Source organism: Thamnophis elegans, chromosome 12 (genome assembly GCF_009769535.1).
Source record: "Thamnophis elegans isolate rThaEle1 chromosome 12, rThaEle1.pri, whole genome shotgun sequence".
Lineage (NCBI taxonomy): Eukaryota > Metazoa > Chordata > Lepidosauria > Squamata > Colubridae > Thamnophis > Thamnophis elegans.
In genome coordinates this window covers 39,963,294-39,984,935 of record NC_045552.1, presented here as the reverse complement: position 1 = coordinate 39,984,935, position 21,642 = coordinate 39,963,294, and the positions used below count along the sequence as shown (strand labels likewise).

The 21,642-nt window shown below is 43.2% G+C and overlaps 1 protein-coding gene across 1 annotated transcript in view; it reads right to left on the bottom strand.

Annotated features, from left to right (window-relative positions):
- The window catches only part of CHRDL1 (chordin like 1), a 169,680-nt gene that overhangs the window by 7,063 nt on the left and 140,975 nt on the right, over nt 1-21,642 (bottom strand). Inside the window, exons 4-10 of the mRNA XM_032228531.1 lie at nt 18,983-19,095; nt 16,827-16,920; nt 11,076-11,215; nt 8,236-8,329; nt 6,522-6,583; nt 3,617-3,788; nt 1,157-1,351 (exon numbers count right to left, since the gene is read on the bottom strand). Coding sequence (XP_032084422.1) covers nt 1,157-1,351; nt 3,617-3,788; nt 6,522-6,583; nt 8,236-8,329; nt 11,076-11,215; nt 16,827-16,920; nt 18,983-19,095 — 870 coding nt within the window. The remainder of the gene's footprint in view (nt 1-1,156; nt 1,352-3,616; nt 3,789-6,521; nt 6,584-8,235; nt 8,330-11,075; nt 11,216-16,826; nt 16,921-18,982; nt 19,096-21,642) is intronic.

Sequence of the window (21,642 nt, the reverse complement as noted above, 5' to 3'; positions counted from 1 at the left end):
GGGCAGAAGGTTCTTGACTGCCTTAGACTATTGAGTCATTTGCTTCTGTTGACCCTTTTCATATTTTACGTATGTTTCCTTGTTTTAATTTGCAAACTTGCAATAATAGTTAGAAACAAGCAACTCTAAAACATTTCCATGCATATATAACTCTCTTGAGAATCAGCTTTCAAATGTGGACAGCATGTTGGCCTAATTTCAATCTTTTTTTTGCAAGAAATCACTATAGATCAGGAGCATCCAACCTTGGCAACTTGAAGACCTGTGGATTTCATGGCTGGCTGGGGAATTCCTAGAGTTGAGGTCCACAGGTCTTAAAGGTGCCAAGGTTGGACATCCCTGCTTTAGACCTCTAATAGGAGCTGACTCCTATGGTCTGCTACTTGGGAGCAGAGAGAGAAGAAAGTCTCAGCAAGAGAGATAAAGTCTTGTATAGGGGTGTCAGAAATGGTAATCAGCAGGTTCTGACCAGTTCTGGAGAACCAGTAGTGGAAATTTTGAGTAGTTCAGAAAACCGTTAAATACTACCTCTGACTGGCCCCGCCCCCATCTATTCTCTGCCTCATGAATCCCAGCTGATTGGGAGGAAATGGGGATTTTGCAGTATCCTTTCCCTGGAGTGGGGAGGGAATGGAGATTTTGCAGTATCCTGCCCCTGGAGTGGGGAGGGAATGGAGATTTTACAGTATCCTTCCCATGGAGAGGGGAGGGAATGGAGATTTTACAGTATCCTTCCCATGGAGAGGGGAGGGAATGGTGATTTTGCAGTATCCTTCCCATGGAGAGGGGAGGGAATAGAGATTTTACAGTATCCTTCCCCTAGAGTGGGGAGGGAATGGAGATTTTATAGTATCCTTCCACTGGAGTAGGGAGGAAATGGAGATTTTATAGTATCCTTCCCCTGGGAGTGGGGAGGGAATAGAGATTTTACAGTATCCTTCCACTGGAGTGGGGAGGAAATGGAGATTTTACAGCATCCTTCCCCTCCCACACCCACAAAGGTATGCCCACCAGACCATGCCATGCCCACAAGCCACGCTCACAGAACCGGTAGTAAACTTTTTGGAATCCTACCACTGAGCCATTTGCTTACACCCCAAAAATTGTTTCTGTCCTATGCACCATGTACCCTCCATAATCCAATACGTCAACCTACCTGGGCAAACTTTGCAGCATTGCCCTTTAATTTTCTTCGGGTGTTCGCAGGGATAGTGATAGGGACACTGGATTGTTTTACATTCTGGCTTAGTGCCCTTGCAAGTACATAAGACACATTCCACAGTACCATGGAGCCGGAGCACGGGATGCCAGATTTCTCCCTGTGAGTAGGTTTTTCCATTTGAAATGCACACTGGAAGAAAGAATGGATGCGAATCTTAGATCTTAGAAATAGATATTTAGTCTTAATCTTTCACTCTGTCGCCATTTATCTCACTAGTAACGGAATAACAGAGTTGGAAGGGAGCTTACAGGGCTTCTAGTCCAATCTTTTGCTCAAACAGGAGACCCTATACCCGTGGTGGCAAACCTATGGCACGTGTGCCAGAGGTGGCACACAAAGCCCTCTCTGTGGGACGCGTGCTGTCACCACTGCTCTTCTGGTTTCCAGTACGCACATGTATATTGGCCAGCTGGTCTTCGCGGGTGCTGGAGCGCCAATAAACAGAGTGAAAATGGCGCCCAAAACAGCTAGGAAACAGGCCGTTTTCTGGGCCGTTTGCAGGCCATTTTCTCGGCTTGGAAAATGCCCAGAAAATGCCCCCCAAAACGGCCTGAAAACAGCCTGAAAAACGGCCAAAAAACAGGCATGCACATGCTGGCAAGCTGGTCTTTAGGTTTTCTGGTGTTCCGGCTTGTGCAAAGACCAGCTGGCTGGTGCACACTCACATGGCAGAAACCCAAACACCAGTTGGCCAGTGTGCATCTGCATACTGGCCAGGTGGTCTTCGGGTTTCCAGGGCTCTGGCGCATGCATGCACATGCATTTTGGTTTGGGCACTCGGTGCCAAAAAGGTTCACCATCACTGCCCTATACCATTCCAGACAAGTGGCAGTCCAATCACTTTTTAAAAGTGTTCCGTAATGGAGCACCCACAATTTCTGGAGGCAAGCCGTTAAGTGTTTCTCATTGTTAAGAACTTTCCCCTTAGTTTGTGACGTATTGTGTCTCATGGAACAGGATAATCTAGGAGTTCTGTTGTATGGGAAGAAATCTACTGTTACACCTAAATGTAGAATAATTTTGAATCTGGGAAAAATGTGGTCAAATTTTAGAGGTTAGTTGTGTTCATTGGTACAAAGAATAACTAATGGGAAAACTCAAAGAGATCAGATAATGAAAGAAAAGTCTGACAATTATTTTGTTCCCATTTGGGACAAGGGGAGAAAAATGGTGCTCTCTGAGCAGGGCTGTTTTCTTGTAGACATTTCATTACCCAACTAGGTAGTATCATCAGTGCTAAAAAGGGAGTGGAGGTCTAGCACTGATGATGTTACCTAGTTGGGTAATAAAAAGTCCACAAATAATTAGCAGTAGATTCTCTCCAAAAGTTGTGAAAATGTCTCTTGAGGTTTTACCAATCCTAACTTAGTTTGATAGAAGTAGAGATGCACTAATATCATATTGTATCTCTTAAAAAGGGCAGGAATCCTGGAGAGACCTTAGCATAATTTTTATCACCCAGATGCTACTACTTGTGCCATGACAGAAAAGGCCCTGGGAATGTCTGGAGATTTTCAGTCATCCAGATTATGGTTGTCCCAAAGATGCTTTTTCAAAAGGCAATTGGACTTTGGTTTTCCTTGAAAACATTTAGCTTCTCATCCAAGAAGCTTCTTCAGTTCTGACTGAAGAAAGTCCAGTTGCCTCTTGAAAAAAGCATTTTGGGCCAAGCCCTGGGAATGCACAGGAGCGTAAAGATACCATCTTCTGGAACTCTGTGAATCATCTATGTCTTTAAAGAGTTGCAGACACTTGTTATGTTCATATGCTTTAAAGTCCCTGTAGTAACGCCATCACTCTGCTAAACAAATAATTCCCTCACCACTTTCAAACTAGTCACTAAGTCTGCATTACTATTACTCTTAGTCTTCTCATTGTTCCTATCACTCATCTCCTCCCACTTATGACTGCAGGACTGTAACTTTGTTGCTTGTATCCTTACAATTTATATGGATATTGATTGTTTCCTGATTGCTTATTTGTACCCTATGACTATCATTAAGTGTTGTACCTTATGATTCTTAACTAATGCATCTTGTCTTTTTATGCCCACTGAGAGGATCTGCACCAAAGACAAATTTCCTTGTGTGTCCAATCTCCAATAAAGAATTATATTGTATTCTATTGCATTGCATTTTATTGTATTTAATCCTACCCTACCCTACCCTATTCCTTTATTTCTGAAACTCTGCATCTAATACATAACCTTTGGCATTTTATCAGCCTCTGCAGCATGGTCCTTGCTCAAGGCCTCGGTGGATTGTCATCCAAAATATCTGAAGGGTAAAAAGTTGCAAGAAGAACTGCCCTAGCTAGACTTTTTCAATTCTATGGCCTTTGGAGACCTTTTGGCAGACTGCTAAACAATCAGAAGAAGGGGGGACATGTCCGTACCTTGTCCAACTTCCTGTCGGTTGTTAATGAGGGTCCATACAAAGGTACCTAAACTTTGTGTAATATTTGGCAGAGGTCTGTGGTTAGCTCTTCCCGTACGGGATTGTGGGTTGATGGTGGGCAGCCTAGGATTGCTGGTTGAGGTCTCAGGCTGGGAGGGAGGAGAATGTCTCTGGAGAAAAGAGAAAGAAGAGATAACTTATGAAAACAAGGCTGAACAACAGAGTTGGAAGGGACTTTGGAGGTCTTCTAGTCCAACCCCCTGCTTAGGTAGGAAACCCTATATCAGCAATGGCGAATCTTTTTTGGCTCATGTGCCATAAGTGGGAGGAGCGCAGGGGGGGTCGTGCGTGGGTGTGCCGCACCCATAATGCAATGTGTGACCCCTCTCAGCGCGCATTTACGCATGACAGGCGGGACCCCCCATTTTTTGCATGCTTTTTTCACCCTCCCCAGGCTTCAGAGGCTTTATAGGAGCCTGGGGAGGGCAAAGGCAGCCTCCCCCCGCCCCCTGGAAGCCCCCTGGAGGCTTCAGGAGCTTCCGGAGGGCAAAAACCGATTTTACAGGCAAACCAGAAGTTCGGGAACGGACTTCTGGTTTGCTCGTAGGGCTGGTTTAAGCCCTCCAAAACTGTCAGGGGCCTTCCAGAGGCTTCTCCGAAGGCTCCAGAGGACGAAAAATGGCCCTACGAGCAAACCGTAAGTCCGTTCCTGAATTTCCGGTTTGCCTGTAGGGTTGGTTTTTGTGCTCCGGAGGCTTCAAGGAAGCTCCTGAAGCCTCTGGAGGGCCCCCAGGGGTGGGGTGGGGGGCTGTTTTCGCCCTCCCCAGGCTCCTATAAAGCCTCTGGAACCTGGGGAGGGCGAAAAATGGCTTTTAAAAAGGCTGAACTCAGCTGCCCAGCACATGCCAGCTGACAGGGCAACACCTCGCATGCCCTGACAAATGGCTCCGTGTTCCACAGGTTCGCCATCCCAGCCCTATACCCATAATAGCGAACCTATGGCACGCATGCCCAAAGTGGCATGCAGAGCCATGTTGCCCGGCACGTGTGGCGTGGCAGCTTCTCTTCTGGGTTGCGGCTCTGACTAGCGCATGCATGCACTCCCTTATCAGCACTCTGTGCCGAAAAGGTTCGCCATCGCTGCCCTTTACTATTTCAGACAAATTGTTGTCCAATCTCTTCTTCAAAACTTCCAGTGTGGGAGCATTTAGAAAGGGAGTTTTATAACTGGCCTTATGAAACTGGGCATATAATTTCTCTTATTCCTTAGAATTTTTCAGATTTTGAGATGCAAGAAACTGCAGAGGTTTAGAACATCCTCCAACCTCTCAAAAAACCTTTCAGAGAAAGAGAAGGAGAGAGGGTAGGTAGGGAAAGAGGAAGAGGAGGAGTAGGAGAAAGGGAAGGGAAGAAGGAAGGGGGAGGAGAGGAGGAAAGAAGAAAGTAGAGAAGGGAGGGAGGGAGAAAAGAAAGGGCTTAACAAGGTGGTGTTACAACAGGCAGAAGGGATGGTAAACAAAGCAACCCAAACTGTATATTATAACCTATTAAATGAAATAAGAATGACAAATGTAAAGAAGAATAACAATTATGTGAATGTATACTTAAAATGGTATGTAAGAGTATTTTTTTTAAAAAAGAACTTTTCATTTTTTAAAACAGCTGGACTGAATGCAGGCTTCCAATGGGTTTTTTTTCTGACATAAGCCATAGAATCTACTGGCAAAGTTACATCATCGACTCCATCTCTATCCAAAAAAAGAGATTCTTTTTTTTTTTTAAAGCAGACAGAGGAAGCCAGTTACAAAGATAGGAAAAGTCTTGTCTGACAACCTGAGATGATGTTACTGTGGAATACTATTAAAAGGTTTGATATCCCCAAGCCTTATTAATTATGCAGTTAAATGGTTTGCATTTAGTTATTTGCATTAAAAGCAGAATTCATAACAATCAATTATGCTGGAGTGAAAACCTGACAGCTCCCTTTCCTAGCACAGACATCAGAAACAAGCAAAAGCAGTTTTTTCTAGAAAAAAAAACTTGGTTTACATTCAGCCTTGTTTGCATTATAGTTACTCGTAGGTTATGTTAGAAGAAGTTGAGTGCTAAATGGGTTAGTGCAGGGGTTCCCAAACTTGGCAACTTTAAGACTTGTTTGATTGATTTGATTTTATTAACATTTGTAGGCCGCCCTTTTCCCTGAGGGGACTCAGGGCGGCTCACATAAAATCAGGGAGGGGAAGTACAAACAGTAACATAGACACATATAATAAAAGTAATAAGCAACATACATTCATCATTCGGGAGGGGCAACTATCCTTGTCCCCAGGCCTGACGGGCTAGCCAGTTCTTGAGGGCTGTGCGGAAGGTCTGGACGGTGGTGAGGGTACGAATCTCCACGGGGAGTTCGTTCCAAAGGGTCGGGGCAACTACTGAGAAGGCCCTCCTCCTTGTAGTTGCCAGCCGGCACTGGCTGGCTGATGGAATACGGAGGAGGCCCAATCTGTGTGATCTAATTGGTCGCAGGGAGGTGATTGGCAGGAGGCGGTCTCTCAAGACTTGTGGACTTCAACTCCCAGAATTCTCCAGCCAGCTCTGCTGGAATTGAAGTCCACAAGTCTTAAAGTTGCCAAGTTTGGGAACCACTGGGTTAGTGTAATGAAGACAGACAAAATTGCAAAATAGAATGAAGAGCAGTGGGAGTAATTCTATTGAAGTGAGAAACATGCAAAAATAATGTTTTAATTCATCATGTTGATCCCTCAGTTGCTAAAGATCCGCCAGATAACATTTTTTTTCCTGCAACAGTATCCTGCTAGGTTCTCATGTTGAAAGAAATAATACAGGCATATCTCAATTATAATAATTTTGCCTGGAGATGCTGTTGAGACAAGTTGACTTACAGCTCCACGGATGGCCGGCTGACGAAGGAGGTCACCGCCCAGGACCCTCAGGGACTCTTCATCTGCACAAGAGAGAACAGTGTCAAAAAATCCTGGGAGCCCTTTGTGATCGAGCACTTGCCAAAGGACGGGTGTGGGGGGAGGAATAAAAACCCGGCTGCCTAGTCCAATGAAGCCCATCTGGCAAGAGGTAAATCTGTTCATTCCCATTCTGCTATGGGTTCACCCAGGGGTGGGCTGCTGGGGATTTGCAGGGATTGGGGAGAACCTCTAGCTAAGATTCTCTGCAGTTCAGAGAACCCCCCACATCCCATTTCTGGCTGACCCCACCTACCCTGACCCCCTCCCAGGAGTCCCCACGTGGCCCATTTTGGATGCAGGTAAGTGCAGGACAAGTGTGGAGCAAGGATGGGTTCGTGTGTCTGCATTTGATGCTCCACGTCTGCCCTGCACTTAACTGCAGGGCATGCATGTGCAGGGCAATAAAATTGTTCTGTGCATGCACAGAAGCAAAAAACAAGATGGCGGCACCCGCAGAACTGGTTCGGGGGCGTGACAGGCCTGGATCGCTGCCGGTTCCAGCCACTCAGGCTGTCAAACTACTACCGGTTCAGCTGGATGAAAAACGGGCCTACCAGAAGTTCAGGAAGCACCTCTGGAGCTTGGGGAGGTGGTTTTCACAAGCTCGGAAAAAAACCCTCCGGAACCTGGGGAGGGCAGAAACACCCCCCCGCCCCCCGTGGTGCAGGAGGCTGACTAGGCCACACCCGCTATGGCCACGCCCACCCAGAACTGGGCAGAGAACTCCTTGTTAAAATTTTTGAAGCGCACCCCTGGGTTCACTCAAAATGTCCATAACATCCTGATGCAAGCCCAGTCAAATTTGCCTTTCGACAATATTGAAAGTTCAACAAACTTCTCATTCCCAATATGCAAGTTTACCTCTCAACTTTCTCAAAGGTGTGATGCAAGGCTTACATTGCTGTTCTTATTTTTCCATCACAGGGGATGGGGACGTAATTTATTTTGGCTTTGACCAGGAAATCAAGCTGCCATTCATAGCCCCATTTTATTGGGGAATGCAGTTGTGGCTCAAGATTTATATAGTGTCCCTTTATTGACTGGCTTCCTTCCTAGCTACTCTTTCTCTGCATTAGTGTTCATAGGACAAAGTGTATAAGGAGTTACAGTGTCAGCATCTTGCCCCTAACAATCTGGGTCCTCATTTTATCAACCTCAGAAGGAAGGAACAATGCCGGCTGGCAGCCCCCCGGGGGAGGGCCTTCTCTGTTGCTGCGCCGGCCCGGCCCTGTGGAACGATCTCCCTGTAGAGATCCTTACCATTCTCCCGGCCTTCTGTAAAGCTGTCAAGACCTGGCTGTTCCGGCAGGCCTGGGGCTGTTGATTGATATCCAGCCCCGCTTAGATGGAATGGAAGATGTGGCATTTTAATGTTGTATTTTCTATTTTTAAATTTAAAATGTTTCTTTGTCTTGTTGTGAGCCACCCAGAGTCCCAATGGGAGTGGGTGGCATACAAATTTTATTAAATTCCAAATTCCAAAGGAAGGCTGAGTCAACCTTGAGCTGCTCAGGATGAAACTTCGGCTGCGGGCAAAGTCTGCCTGCAATACTGCACTCTAACCACTGTGCCCCCAGGCCTCCTAATCATAATAATATGAAAATGAAGTTGGTGCTGGTAAGGATACTGTTACCTTTGCAAACTGGACAGCAAGAGTCAGACGTGGACACTGGAGAAGTGCACGTTAAATTGGGACAGGTCTTCAAGCCACAGTATACCTTTCCTTCCTGCAGGGAAGAATCAAACAGAAAACAAAGTGGGTTGTGATACTTGGTGGATGCAGGGTTTCCGACGCTTACAATAAAGCAATCCAAAATCCATTCTTCTTTCTTTTCTTTTTTTCTGGAAGTGTTTTAAGCTGCAGTGAAGGTTCACAGAATCAACAAAAGATCTGCAAAAGATCTGAATTCCCCAGAAGAGAATCTGTTTGACTTCATCATCAGCAGAAATCAAGAAAAATGAATCCTTTAAAATCTTGTGAGCCGCAGGGCAAAAAAACCCCCAACACTTAATAATAACAGAATAGCAGAGTCGGGAGGGACCTTGGAGGTCTTCTAGTCCAACCCCCTGCTCAAGCAAGAAACCCTCTATCATTCCAGACAAATGGCTGTCCAATCTCTTCTTAAAAACCTCCAGCGATGACGCTCTCACAACTTCTGGAGGGAAGGCATCCAACTGATTAATTGTTCCGGGATTAGTAGTAGTATAGCCTTTATTGTCATTGTACAAAATAAATGCAATGAAATTGGTTTTAGACTCACTGGTGCATTCCATGACAACAAATATAAACAACATAAATTATAAAAAGAATAATCTCTATATAAGTGATTAAGGGGGTGGGGTAAAGAAAAAGAAAAACTAGGCACAAGTTTCCATGTGTGCATGGAGTGATTTTGGTTGTGTTTAAGTCAGACAGCCCAAGGATAGAAACTATTTTTAAACCTAGAACAGCAATTATAGAACAGCAAAGTGAAGGTACTCAAGTGATCTATTCATATAGCTTTCAAACTATATTTGGGGAAGTTTGAAGCTTCTTGGAAGTGAATCCAAGGTTCCAGGGTGGCAGAATGGCTTCTCTGAATTGGAGGGCCATTCTCTTCTAGAATGGCACAAGAGAAGTCCCTTGTTCCAAAATCAGAGCTAGAAATATGCATAGATGCTTATTCTTCTCTTGTGTCTTGATGGTCAAAGTGTGAATTGTTTGTTGACTTTGTTGTGTGAACTTCGTTGATGGCAATTTAATTGATTCATATCTTGGAGTTGAAGCCACAAATGTTTGAACCAAATCAACCAGGTTTTAGACATCAGGAAGGAATATAAATGCTTTTGTTCCCTACTATTCAGTCAGAACCAAACAAGCTTCTTGGATGAGAAGTGAAATGCCTTCAAAGAAAAACAAGAAAGTCCACTTGCATCTTGAATAAGTACCTTTGAGATTCTTCTATTTATCTATCTATCTATCTATCTATCTATCTATCTATCTATCTATCTATCTATCTATCTATCTATCTATCTATCTATCTACCTACCTACCTACCTACCTACCTACCTACCTACCTACCTACCTACCTACCTACCTACCTACCTTATTTATCTATCTACCTACATACCTACCTACTGTATCTTCTATTGCCTGCCTGCCTGCCTGCCTATCTACCTATCTATCTACCTACCTACCTACTGTATCTTCTATTATCTATCTGCCTGCCTGCCTGCCTGCCTGCCTGCCTGCCTGCCTACCTAATCTATCTATCTATCTATCTATCTATCTATCTATCTATCTATCTATCTATCTATCTATCTATCTATCATCTATCTATCTATCTATCTATCTATCTACCTACCTACCTACCTACCCACCTACCTACCTACTGTATCTTCTATTATCTGCCTGCTTGCCTATCTACCTATCTACTTATCTACCTACCTACCTACCTACCTACCTACCTACCTATCTATCTATCATCTACCTACCTACCTACCTACCTACCTACCTACCTACCTACCTACCTACTGTATCTTCTATTATCTGCCTGCTTGCCTATCTATCTATCTATCTATCTATCTATCTATCTATCTATCTAGCTATCTAGCTATCTAGCTATCTAGCTATCTAGCTATCTAGCTATCTAGCTATCTAGCTATCTAGCTATCTAGCTATCACCACTAGACGATGAAGCATAGTTTCTGAAAGTTGGGAGGGAGAGGCTGCCTTTACCCTCTGTCTCTCATAGATAATCTCTGGTCTGAGCTCCCTCTAACTCCTCTGGAATGGACCTCCACCCTCCTGGGAATCCAGACTATATCCCATTGCACATGGATATGGCTGAGAATCTGTTCAGTTCACAACATATAGAAAGATTTAACCATAGTTTCAATTGGGAAAATGTGACCATCCTAGACCGAGCCAAGTCCAAAAGTGCCAGGGAATTTCTAGAAGCCTGGCTCTCTGACAAATCAGCCATTGACAGACACATAGACATCAACAACAGCTATGGAAAAAAGAGACAATCACCCAGCCCAAAAGGGAACAAAAAGACCCAAGTACCTCTCCACCAGCAATCAGCTTTCAGAAAACCATAGATTATCTCCAAGGTTAACATCAGACCAACTATCAAGTAAACAATACCTCAATCAAGAAACTGACAAGGAGCCATCGGTAAACAGCCCAACCAAAGAACCTCCAAGACCGCCCCCCCCAACCCAGCCACACAGACAGGCATGTCAACAGGTATAAACTGACAGCAAACAGCACTCCTTACTACGGGTAACACTGATGATGTTACCTACTTAGGGTAATGAAACATCTGCAAGAGAACAAACAAGCTCAAAGTGCACCAAGGGCCCCTGAAACCAATAGCATTTATCACAAAGTAATAACCAATCCAGAGAGCACTAAGGAGCCCACCCTACAAGTATCCTCTCCCATCAAAGCCAATTTGTGCCAGGCAGAAGCCACAGGGTTTCACTTACAGAACAAATGCACTGCCAACACTGATTGGGTTGTTTGCCTTTGAAGACTCCTTCCATGCTGAACATCTCCCCATGTTGGTAAATGGTATCGTTGTAATTGCAGGCCTTGCCTGTTGTGATGTTTGAAGCAACGGATGGATCTGGAAAAGGAAACAGCAGACGGGGAAAAAGCATGAACACAACCAACCTCAACCAAGAGGCTCAAACAGGACAGATTGAAAAGGGTAAATATACATGTCCCAGGATAACGTTGCAGGATCCAGTCTGGTTGGTCACCAAGACGAGAGGTTTCATATTCAGAGCTTTTAGACCCCTCCCTCACAGCTCATCCTCAAGAAATTGGTCTCTACAGAAAGTGTGATTTGGGCTACTCTATGCGTAGTAATTTAGGCTCAGAGGCTAAAATGCTGAGCTTATCGATCAGAAAGGTTGGCAGTTCGGCGGTTTGAATCCCTAGAACCACGTAACAGAGTGAGCTCCCGTTACTTGTCCCAGCTTCTGCCAACCTAGCAGTTCGAAAGCACATTAAAAAATGCAAGTAGAAAAATAGGAACCACCTTTGGTGGGAAGGGAACAGCATTCCGTGCACCTTCGGCTTTTAGTCATGCTGGCCACATGACCACAGAGATGACTCCGGAGAGCGCTGGCTCTTTGGCTTTGAAACGGAAATGAGCATTGCCCCCTAGAGTCAGGAATGACTAGCACATATATGCAAGGGGAATCTTTACCTTTTATGTGTAGTATTTATGTGGTGTCTGGTTGTGTGTGGCTTTTTATTTGTTGAGTGGGATGTTGATGGCGGGCTATTAAGTCATTGGCTGTTGTTTCCTTGGGCTGCCAAGTCCTCGGCTTTTAAGTACCTGATAAGCTGAAATAGCCCAAAGTACACATTCTGTAGAGAGATGTTCTCTGAGGATTGGCTCCAGCACAAAAGCTCAGAAGATTAAACCTCTGGTCCCGGCGACCAACCCAGATTGGATCCTGCAGATAAAAAGGTCTCCGAACTTCACGACAGATGGCTTTGCTAGTAGTTTTGCTAGGTCATTTTGGTGTCTACCTGGTAACTTTAAGACTTGTGGACTTCAACTCCCAGGATTCCCCAGTCAGCACCTCAATTCTGGGAGTTGAAGTCCACATCTCAAAGTTGCCAAGGTTGGACACACCCTTTTTTAGACCATGATTTAAATATCTTACGGGCATTTTTCCCTTAGCTTCTTCCAATATTTCTTTTCTTTGTTCCTATACTGTCCTTTCCCCCACCCCCAATGTTCTTTTTTTATTCCATTTTTATTGAACATTTTTCATAGCAATAAACACTTGAACTTGGGGCATTCAGAGAAAAAAATGGGTGCTATAACAGATGCAAATTCTCAAATCAAATTCTCCACAACCTCTGAAATCCCATGTCAAAGGCTAAATTCTTCATCACTGTGTCAATGAAGAGTCTCAATCATCCAGGTAGAGTTGTCTCAAGTTGCCTGAAGGTTGAAATACTGCAACTGGACTAATTTTTGTTGTTGTTAGTTTGGGAGATGTTTCACTGCCCATCCAGGCAGCTGCAGAAGTCAGAGAAAGGCAGTTAGGCAGAGTTGTTGGAATGTACTAACTCCTGCCACACCCACCTCAGGGGGTTCCTCCCCAACATGCATTGCAAAATGTCAGGTAGTCTGAAGGTTGTCTGAAGTTGTCCGAAGGTTGAATGATTGCAACTTGGACTAAGCTGCCCTGGTGGGCGGTGACAAATCTCTCAAACTAACAACAAAATTAGAATGTATATATAGAACATAGAATAATAGAGTCAGAAGCAGGGGTGAAATCCAGCAGGTTCTGTCTCGAGAACCGGTAGTGGAAAATTTAAGTGGTTCAGAGAACCAGCAAATATCACCTCTGGCTGGCCCAGAGTGGGGCGGGAATGGAGATTTTGCAATATCCTTCCCCCAAGAGTGGGAAGGGAATGGGGATTTTGCAGTATCCTTCCCCTGCCATGCCCACCAAGCCACACCCGCAAAACAGGTAGCAAAAAGTTTTGAATTTCACCACTGGTTGGAAGGGACATTGGAGGTCTTCTAGTCTAGCCCCCTGCTCAAGCAGGGGACCCTATACTATTTCAGACAAATAGTTCTCCAGTCTCTTTTTGAAAGCCTGCAGTGATTGAGCACCCACAACCTCTGAAGGCAAGTTGTTCCGTTGCTTGATTGATGAATGATCATTATTAACCGATAAGTAAATTGGTTGATTAGTCCAGTTGCAATGATTTAACCTTCAGACAACCTTTCTACATCAATGAATTCTGAATCACATCTAGACTGTAGGTTGCTAGTTTCCAAATCCACATTCAACCACCTCTGCCAAATCTTCCTTGCCTGCTGTTCTGTTGCATTTCATAATAGCTGCTCTCTGGGCAATGTTGATCCAATTGTTCCACTGTAATGTTGTACAACTGTGACTCTTTTGTAAATGGGAATAAGTAAGATGATGAGAAGGTAGCCAAGAGCTTCAAGACACAGGTGTTAAGCATGCAGGAAGATTTTTCTCACCCCTTCCAAAATATCTTGCTTAATCTCTGTCATAACATGATCTCTTGAAATATAAAAAAACCCCTATACACACCCATTTATTGTCAGTTTGTTGCATAAATTCAAATCCAGAAGCACGCACAGATAACTGATGCAGCTGGATTCATTAACTTCTTTATATACATAATAATAGATGAATAAATGTACAATACCAACAGGTGGTTCTTTTCGTATCAGCAGACAAGCACAGATAGACTGCTAGTTTACTTCTCAGAGCAGCAGACTGCTTAAGTTTCTGTTTCAATTCTCTGCACAGACTCAGATCTGTTTAAGCTCCCATTGGCTGACTTAGTTACCATGCTTATTCATTGGCTGACCTTGTTCCCATGTCTCTCCCACTCATGAATATTTTAACATTTATACAGTCATAAATGCCTACTGACTTGCTTATTTTTTCTGGCTGACTGCAATGTTGGGTTGCAGCAAATGTGGTTAACAAGGCTGTTGGCTACCTCTTACAGAGAAACCACCATTGTTTGTTTATCTGGGGAGAAGATGGGCTTTCAGCATACCGGTAGTTCTTGACTTACAACAGTTCATTTGGTGACCATTCAAAGTTATAATAGCACTTGAAAAAAATGACTTATGACTGTTTTTCATACATGCAACCATTGCAGCATCCCCGTGTCAAAATTCAGGCACTTGGCAACTGACTCGTATTTATGACAGTTGCAGTGATCCCCTTTTGCAACTTTCTGATGAGTGAAGTCAATGGGGAAGCCAGATTCATTTAACAACCATCTTATTAATTTAACAATCACAGTGATTGACTTAACAACTGTGGCAAGAAAAATCTTGAAATGGGACAAAATAATTTAACAACTGTCTTGCTTAGTAATAGAAAGTTTGGCCGCAATGCTGGTCGTAAGTCGAGGACTATCTGTACTGCAACAGCCAGCCAGATATTAAGAAGCACAGAAAAAAAGGATTAAAGGTAAAGGTTTCCCTCGCACATCTGTGCTAGTCGTTCCTGACTCTAGGGGGCGGTGCCCATCTCTATTTCAAAGCCTGAACGCACACAAAAAAAGAGCGCAGATGTTTAATAAACTTAAAAAACTGAAGGTCGATATAACCTGTATACAGGAAGTGCATATTAAAAGGGAACATAGGAGCTTAGTGGAAAACAAAAAACTAGGGAAATTATATACAGCACTGGCAGATAAAAAAAAAGAGGGATAGCAAGCTATATAAAGGAAAAAATAAACTCCAAAGAAGTCTACTCTGATGAAGAAGGCAGGATGCTAATGATTGAATTAGAGACAACAGAAAAACTGATATTATTAATAGTCATATACGTATGCACCAAATCAGAAACAAGAGGAATTCTATAGGAAATTACACAACAAAATAAACGAATTAGAATATGAAAATATTTGCTTAACTGGGGATTATAATGCAATAGTAAATAAAAAAAATGGACTATGAAACCAAAAAGAAAAATATAAAAAATACGTTAACCAAATCCTTTTTTGAGATGGCAATGGAATACAAACTACATACTTGGAGAAAAAGGCACAAAACAAGAAAGCAATATACCTTTTATTCAAACCCCCACCAGTCTCTATCAAGAATTGACATGGTCTATGTGTAATCAATTAGATGAAATTGAAATAGAAGCAAATGAGTGGGCAGATCATAATCCAAGAAAATTAAGATGGAAAGGTCAAAGAAAAAGAAAAAGATGGATGATGAATTCAAATATTATAAATGAAATAGAATACTCTCAAATGAGGAGAAAGAATTAAAATTATTTTTTAGAATTTAGCTAAAATCTTAACAAATACCTCCCCAAAATGTTGGAAATGCAAATCAATACACGGAGTATGTTACCATTTATGGTGGACCTGTGAGGAGAGTAGAATTTTTTGGAAAAGGATCAAAAATTGGCTGGAGGTGATAACAGGGGTTAAAATAGAATGGAAACCTGAAGGGTTTTTTTAAAAATTTGGAATAATGTCTGCGAAATATAAAAAAGAAATCCAGTATTTAATACTACATATAATTACGGTGGCAAGGATTGCCTTTGCCCAGAAATGGAAAAACAAATTAACTCCAAGCGAAGATGAAATAATAAGAAAGGTTATGGATTGTGCTGAAACGGACAAACTAACTGAAGAAATCCAGAGAAAAGAAGAATCAGAATTCTACCAGATATGGGATAAAAGGTATAGGTGGATGGAGGAAAGAAACAAGAATCAATGAAGGAATATAACAAAACTCAAAAAGTAATAGTTATGAGTAAAATAAGAGGGTTAAGAATGGTGAAATCCAAATGAAATACAATAGAAGGGGAAATAATATAAGGTGAGCGGTATCGATTGATAATTGCTATTAGAAAGAACAGGAAGCTCCTGTTCATATTGTATTGTGTAAATGTAGTGCACGTTTAAGTTTTGTGTGTGTGTGTATTTTACATGTTTGCTAATAAAAAAAAAAGAAATTTTGGCCTCAATGCTGGTCGTAAGTCGAGGACTATCTGTACTGCAACAGCCAGCCAGATAGTAAGAAGCACAGAAAAAAAGGATTAAAGGTAAAGGTTCCCCTCGCACATCTGTGCTAGTCGTTCCTGAGTCTAGGGGGTGGTGCTCATCTCCATTTCAAAGCCGAAGAGCCAGCACCGTCCAAAGATGTCTCCGTGGTCATGTGGCCGGCATGACTAAACACCGAAGGCGCATGGAACGCTGTTACTTTCCCACCAAAGGTGGTCCCTATTTTTTTACTTGAATGTATACGTGCTTTCGAACTGCTAGGTGGGCAGAAGCTGGCGCAAGTAACGGGAGCTCACTCCGTTATGCGGTGCTAGGGATTTGAACCGCCGAACTGCTGACCTTTCTGATTGACAAGCTCAGCGTCTTAGCCACTGAGCCACCACATCCCTTCAAAAAAAAAAATGATTATCACATACCAAAAAGGAAGAGAAGGCAAAAATGACTTGTCCTACATGAAGGGGACACCACCCATTTAATGCTCTGTGATGAAGAAAATGTGAAACCCCTATACATTCTATGGGGAAGAAGAGACTCTGTTCTCTGCTGATCACCAATGGGCTGGGTAATAATAGACTTTTGCTGTGTGACAGCCTCTTTTTGTTATTTTTGCACAGGGCAATGCTCAGTCTGGCATTTTCAGCAGCAAATATTCTAGACCACTTTGTTGCACTAGAGACACAGATTACCTGGACACTTTGGACAGCATTTTGTGGGTTCAAATACTTGGTTGGAACATCGCAAGGTTGCACACTTGACTTTCATACACAGCACGTTCCCTCCCTGAAGAAATCAAAGTAAAGAAACAGACCTTCCGTAAATACATTTTGTCATGTCTGCAAGCCATCTTTTCTTTTGGACTTCAGGCCTGCCACACTTTCTACTGCCTACTTTCTATTTTGGGAAAATGGGGGGGGGGGGTTTATACGGTGTTGGGTGATAGGTAGCCATAACAACATTCTTTCTAGAAACTCAAGGTCATCTTTGTCTCTGCACCTGTCTGGAACTGGATGGGTGGAATCTGTCTTCGTGGCAGTGGAAGATTGGACCATGTGATGAACTTGTGGGTGTTGGGGCAGGATCTTGAACTTTCAACTGGGGGTGGGGGGTGGGGAACCTGGAAGCTTTCAGATTCGGGTTTTCCCAGATGTGCCAACATGGCTCTCTTAATAAATTGGAACTTTGAGGAATCCTTTGCCTCAGATTCTGATTTAATTTTGGATGCTATTTGGAACCCTGACACAGCTAGCATGCAAAGTGGCTGTTTTATTTGAGCACTGGGGGGCTTCAGAACAAAGAATTGCACCTCCAGTGCCAAAAATGCTTCTTTCTGCTGGTGGCTCCTGCTTCTGAAGACCCTTGCTCACTGGATGTTGACTTCGATAGGCTTTGATAGGCTCGGTCATTCATGTTATAATTGCTACCTCTCTGCAGTTAAATGCAGGTGGTCCTCAACTTATGACCTTGTGAAGTGAATCGCTGCAGTTGTAGCAACATGATTGTTAAGTAACACTGGATTTCCACATACACCCTGCCCCCATTGACTTGTCAGAATTTGCAAAACGTGATCATACGACTCCGGGATGCTGTAACCATCGTAAATACGAACCAGTTGCCAAGCATCCAAATTCTGATCATGTGACATGAGGATGTCGCAATGGTTGTGTGAAAAACAGCCATAAATCACTTTTTTTCAGTGCTGTGCTAACACCGAACAGTCACTAAATGAATGGTTGTAAGTCGAGGACTCTGCAATGGAAAGGAATGGTGCAATGAATGAATGTAGGTCAAACTCATACAGATTGGAACAAAAGCTTAGCTGTCCCTTCATGAAAAGCCTCTTGATGGTGAACTGCACTCATCCCACTAGCTTGTGGGTTAAAGGAACCTATCCGTTGTGGTCCACCGGTAGCCTGAGGAGCTGGCAACAGTCAGACAGTGAGGAGGTTGGGGAGGAACATGGGCCAATCTTGGAGTCTGGGGAAGGCTCGGACGAGGGCTCTGCGTCAGAGGCAGAGAGGGGGCCAGGACCCTCTGACAGTTATCAGCTGCCTCTGGAATCTCTGGAGTCTGACATCAGCGAGGCAGAAAAACAATGGGAGCCTGTTCCCAGTGTGCACATGCACAGAGCTGCCTGAGGGCAAGAACAATTAAGGTAAGAATGACGACTTGGGAGTAAGACTTGGAGATGATTGCCCCCTCTCATAAGACATAAAGGAGGAGCAAAGGGACATGAGCCTTTACAGGAAGCAATTTATTCATCTAGTCCAGTGGGTCTCAACCTTCCTAATGCCGTGACCCTTTAATACAGTTCCTCATGTTGTAGTGACCCCCAACCATAAAATTATTTTATTATTCCGTATTTTTTTGAAAATATGTGGTTTTCCAATGGTCTTAGGTGACCCCCGTGAAAGGGTCATTCGACCCCCAAAGGGATCGCGACCCACAGGTTGAGAACCGCTGATCTAGTCGGTTCATGCTCTGAGACATGCTCTGTTTGACACTGTGCTCCCTTTGGCCTTGCAAAACTAATTGGCAATTAGGTCTCTGGCAGCATTTCAAGGGAGATAAAGGTGGGCGCTTATTCAAATTATCCTGAAAGACTTTGGCAACTCGAGCAGACATCTGTCGGACTCTTCACAGACTGTTTGTGAATCCTTACGGGCTATGAAAGACTATAATTCACAGCCGTTTAAATAAAAGAGAGTTTTTTGGGACTAAGATTGTGATTTATGCTTTCTCGGGAAGCCTAGGTCAGAACAGGACTGAGTGGTCTCTTACTCCTCTGGAATGGACACCCTTCCCTCCGGGAAATCCACCTCTTCACTACATCCAATCTCATTACCTCTGTGCAGCGACACTCGAGGCAGGGAACAAGTCCATGGGGTTCAAGGTAAGGGTTCCATCTTTGTCCTATTTGATACTTCTTAGCTTGAAACATGCAGTAGGTTTCCGAATCTGCCAAAAAGAGAGAGAGAGAGAGAGAAATTGTGAACTGGTGACCAAGAGCAACGAGAGTCCTCGACTTACAACACTTCATTTAGTGGACCCTCCAAAGTTACAATGGCCTCCCTCTCAGAGGGAGAGGTAATTCAAAAAATACTAGACTGTGCAGAAACGAACAGATTAATGTTGGCAATTAAAGAGAAGGAAGAATCGGAGTATTATAAGATAGGGGTATGTTTTTATCCCTGGATAGAAAAGAAATATAGACAAAAAGAAACAGAAAATTGAATAATTTGGAAAGGAATGTCGAATTATAGGGGAGGAGTTGAAAATGCAAAGGTAAGATAAAAATAGATTAAAAATTATGTAACTGTCAAATATGATGACACAAAGATTGTACTCAGATGACACACTGTAAGATTAATGATGTAAGAGTGGTTATGGAAAAATAAAATAAAATAAATACTTCTCAAAAAAAGTTACAATGGTACTGAAAAAAAGTGACTTATGAATGTTTTTCGTACTTATAACTGTTGCATGTGAACATGATCAAAATTCAAACATTTGGCAACTGGTTCATATTTATGACCGTCGCTTTGTCCCAAGGTCATGCCATCACCTTTTGCAAACAAGCAAAGTCAATGGGGAAGCCAGATTCACTTAACAACCGGGTTACTAGTTTAACAACTGTAGTGATTCACTTAATGTGGTAAGAAAGGTTGTAAAACGGGGCACAAATCACTTAACAACAGTCTCATTTAGCAACAGAAAGTTTTGGCTCAATTGTGGTCATACGTTGAGAACTCCCTGTGTTTAATTTCTGTAGAAAAGATGTACATCATTATGGTAGTTAACATAGATGGGACTGTTACTATTTTATGTCTAATCATGCTGGGATGTTTGTTTGCCTGCTTCATGAGACATTCAACTCTGTATCTTCTTACCAGATTTCTCCAAATGGGCACCACTGATTGACTCATTAGCCTGCTTATAAGATTTGCAAAATTCTGCCCGGCATAAGCACCTCTTCTAGCAACATGTATGTTAAAAATTTAGTGAATCCCGATTTACTGAATTTTATAAAGTTAGTTCTCTTTTGACAAGTGTTAAGCCGAACGCCCCTAAATCCTGTTCGTATTGAGGTCACACATAGTTGGAAACACAGCTATCTTGGCTTGCTCTTTAATCTCAGTTTGGCTGAAAGAGACCAGTTTCCTGAATCTGATGAGACCTCTGGATGATTCTTAAACCTGTTCTGATCGAGGCTTCTCAAGAGCATGAAGCAAACTCCTGATCCCAACAAAACCCCCTTTTATTAGCTTACTGTGAATGCTGCTCATTCACATACAGCAAATAGGTATGTGAATAGATACTGTATTTGTATTCACATACATATTTGTATGTGAATACAAATTCAGGGAGGATTTACAGTCACAGACCTTATCTGGCTTGGAGAGCTGCCAGGCCGATGTCTGCAAAACTTGGCTAGGAGTCTCAGAGAGTCACGAACCAATTAAGCGAACTGTCTCCTGCAAACTCCACTCCCTTTTTGCTCCTCTTTCATTTTCTCTGGGAGGGGCCATTCATTGTCCACCCGTGGCCTTCCTCCCAAGTCGACCCCTGTTCTTTAACTGTTCCCTTCATCTGGCAACTCTGCACATGTGCACACTGGGAACAGGCTCCAGCTGTTCGTCTGTCTCACTGATGTCTGACTCCAAAGGCAGCTGGTAACTGTCAGACGGCTCTGGCCCCCTCTCTGCCTCCGACACAGAGCCCTCGTCAGAGCCTTCCCCAGACTCCAGGACTGGCCCAGGTTCCTCCCCAACCTCCTCACTGTCCAAATCTGCTGCCAGCTCTGCTGGCGGGCCACAACAAAACCATATTTCAGTTTCCAAAACAAACTTTCATTTTTCAGGCTATTTGAAAGCACCCAACTCATTCAAACTGGATCATGATTTAGCTCCTTTTTTGGGTCTGTACAACAAATGGACTGATAAAATAACAAAGAAGCTCAGTTCTAAGTTTAAAAAAAAACACTTAACCAGTGTTAACACTAGCCTAGTTCACATGTTATGCTGAAGCAGACATTAGGCCTTTAAGTAACCTGGTTAAGTATGAAGGCAACCCTTTGTTTGCCCTGGGATTTGTTCCTGAGAAAAGAAGCTGGTTTTATGCTGAGTAACTTGGAGTTTATATAACGTCAGGACCGATGCAAATTAAACACGTAGCATCAACCTGAACTGAGGAGATCCATAACAAGAATGTTGCTGAGATGAGCCCTTCAAATCTGGTCACCCCAATCAACTTTCCATCCTGCTTCGAGAAGAAAGAAAAATCCAAGGAAGGTTTGGCGGCTCATGCAAAAAAACAAAAACAAACCAGCTTTCATTTTGGGTGAGTGCAGACTGAACAAAATGTTCATACCAGTGAGGCAATGAACTGGAAATGCCACTCGGAGTCCATTGGCCCCGCTTGGAGCACAGTATCTGCACACACCTCAGCCGAATAAATAAGCTTATTTGGACCACCTCCATCTTTTCCCCTTCGGCTTGTTAGAGT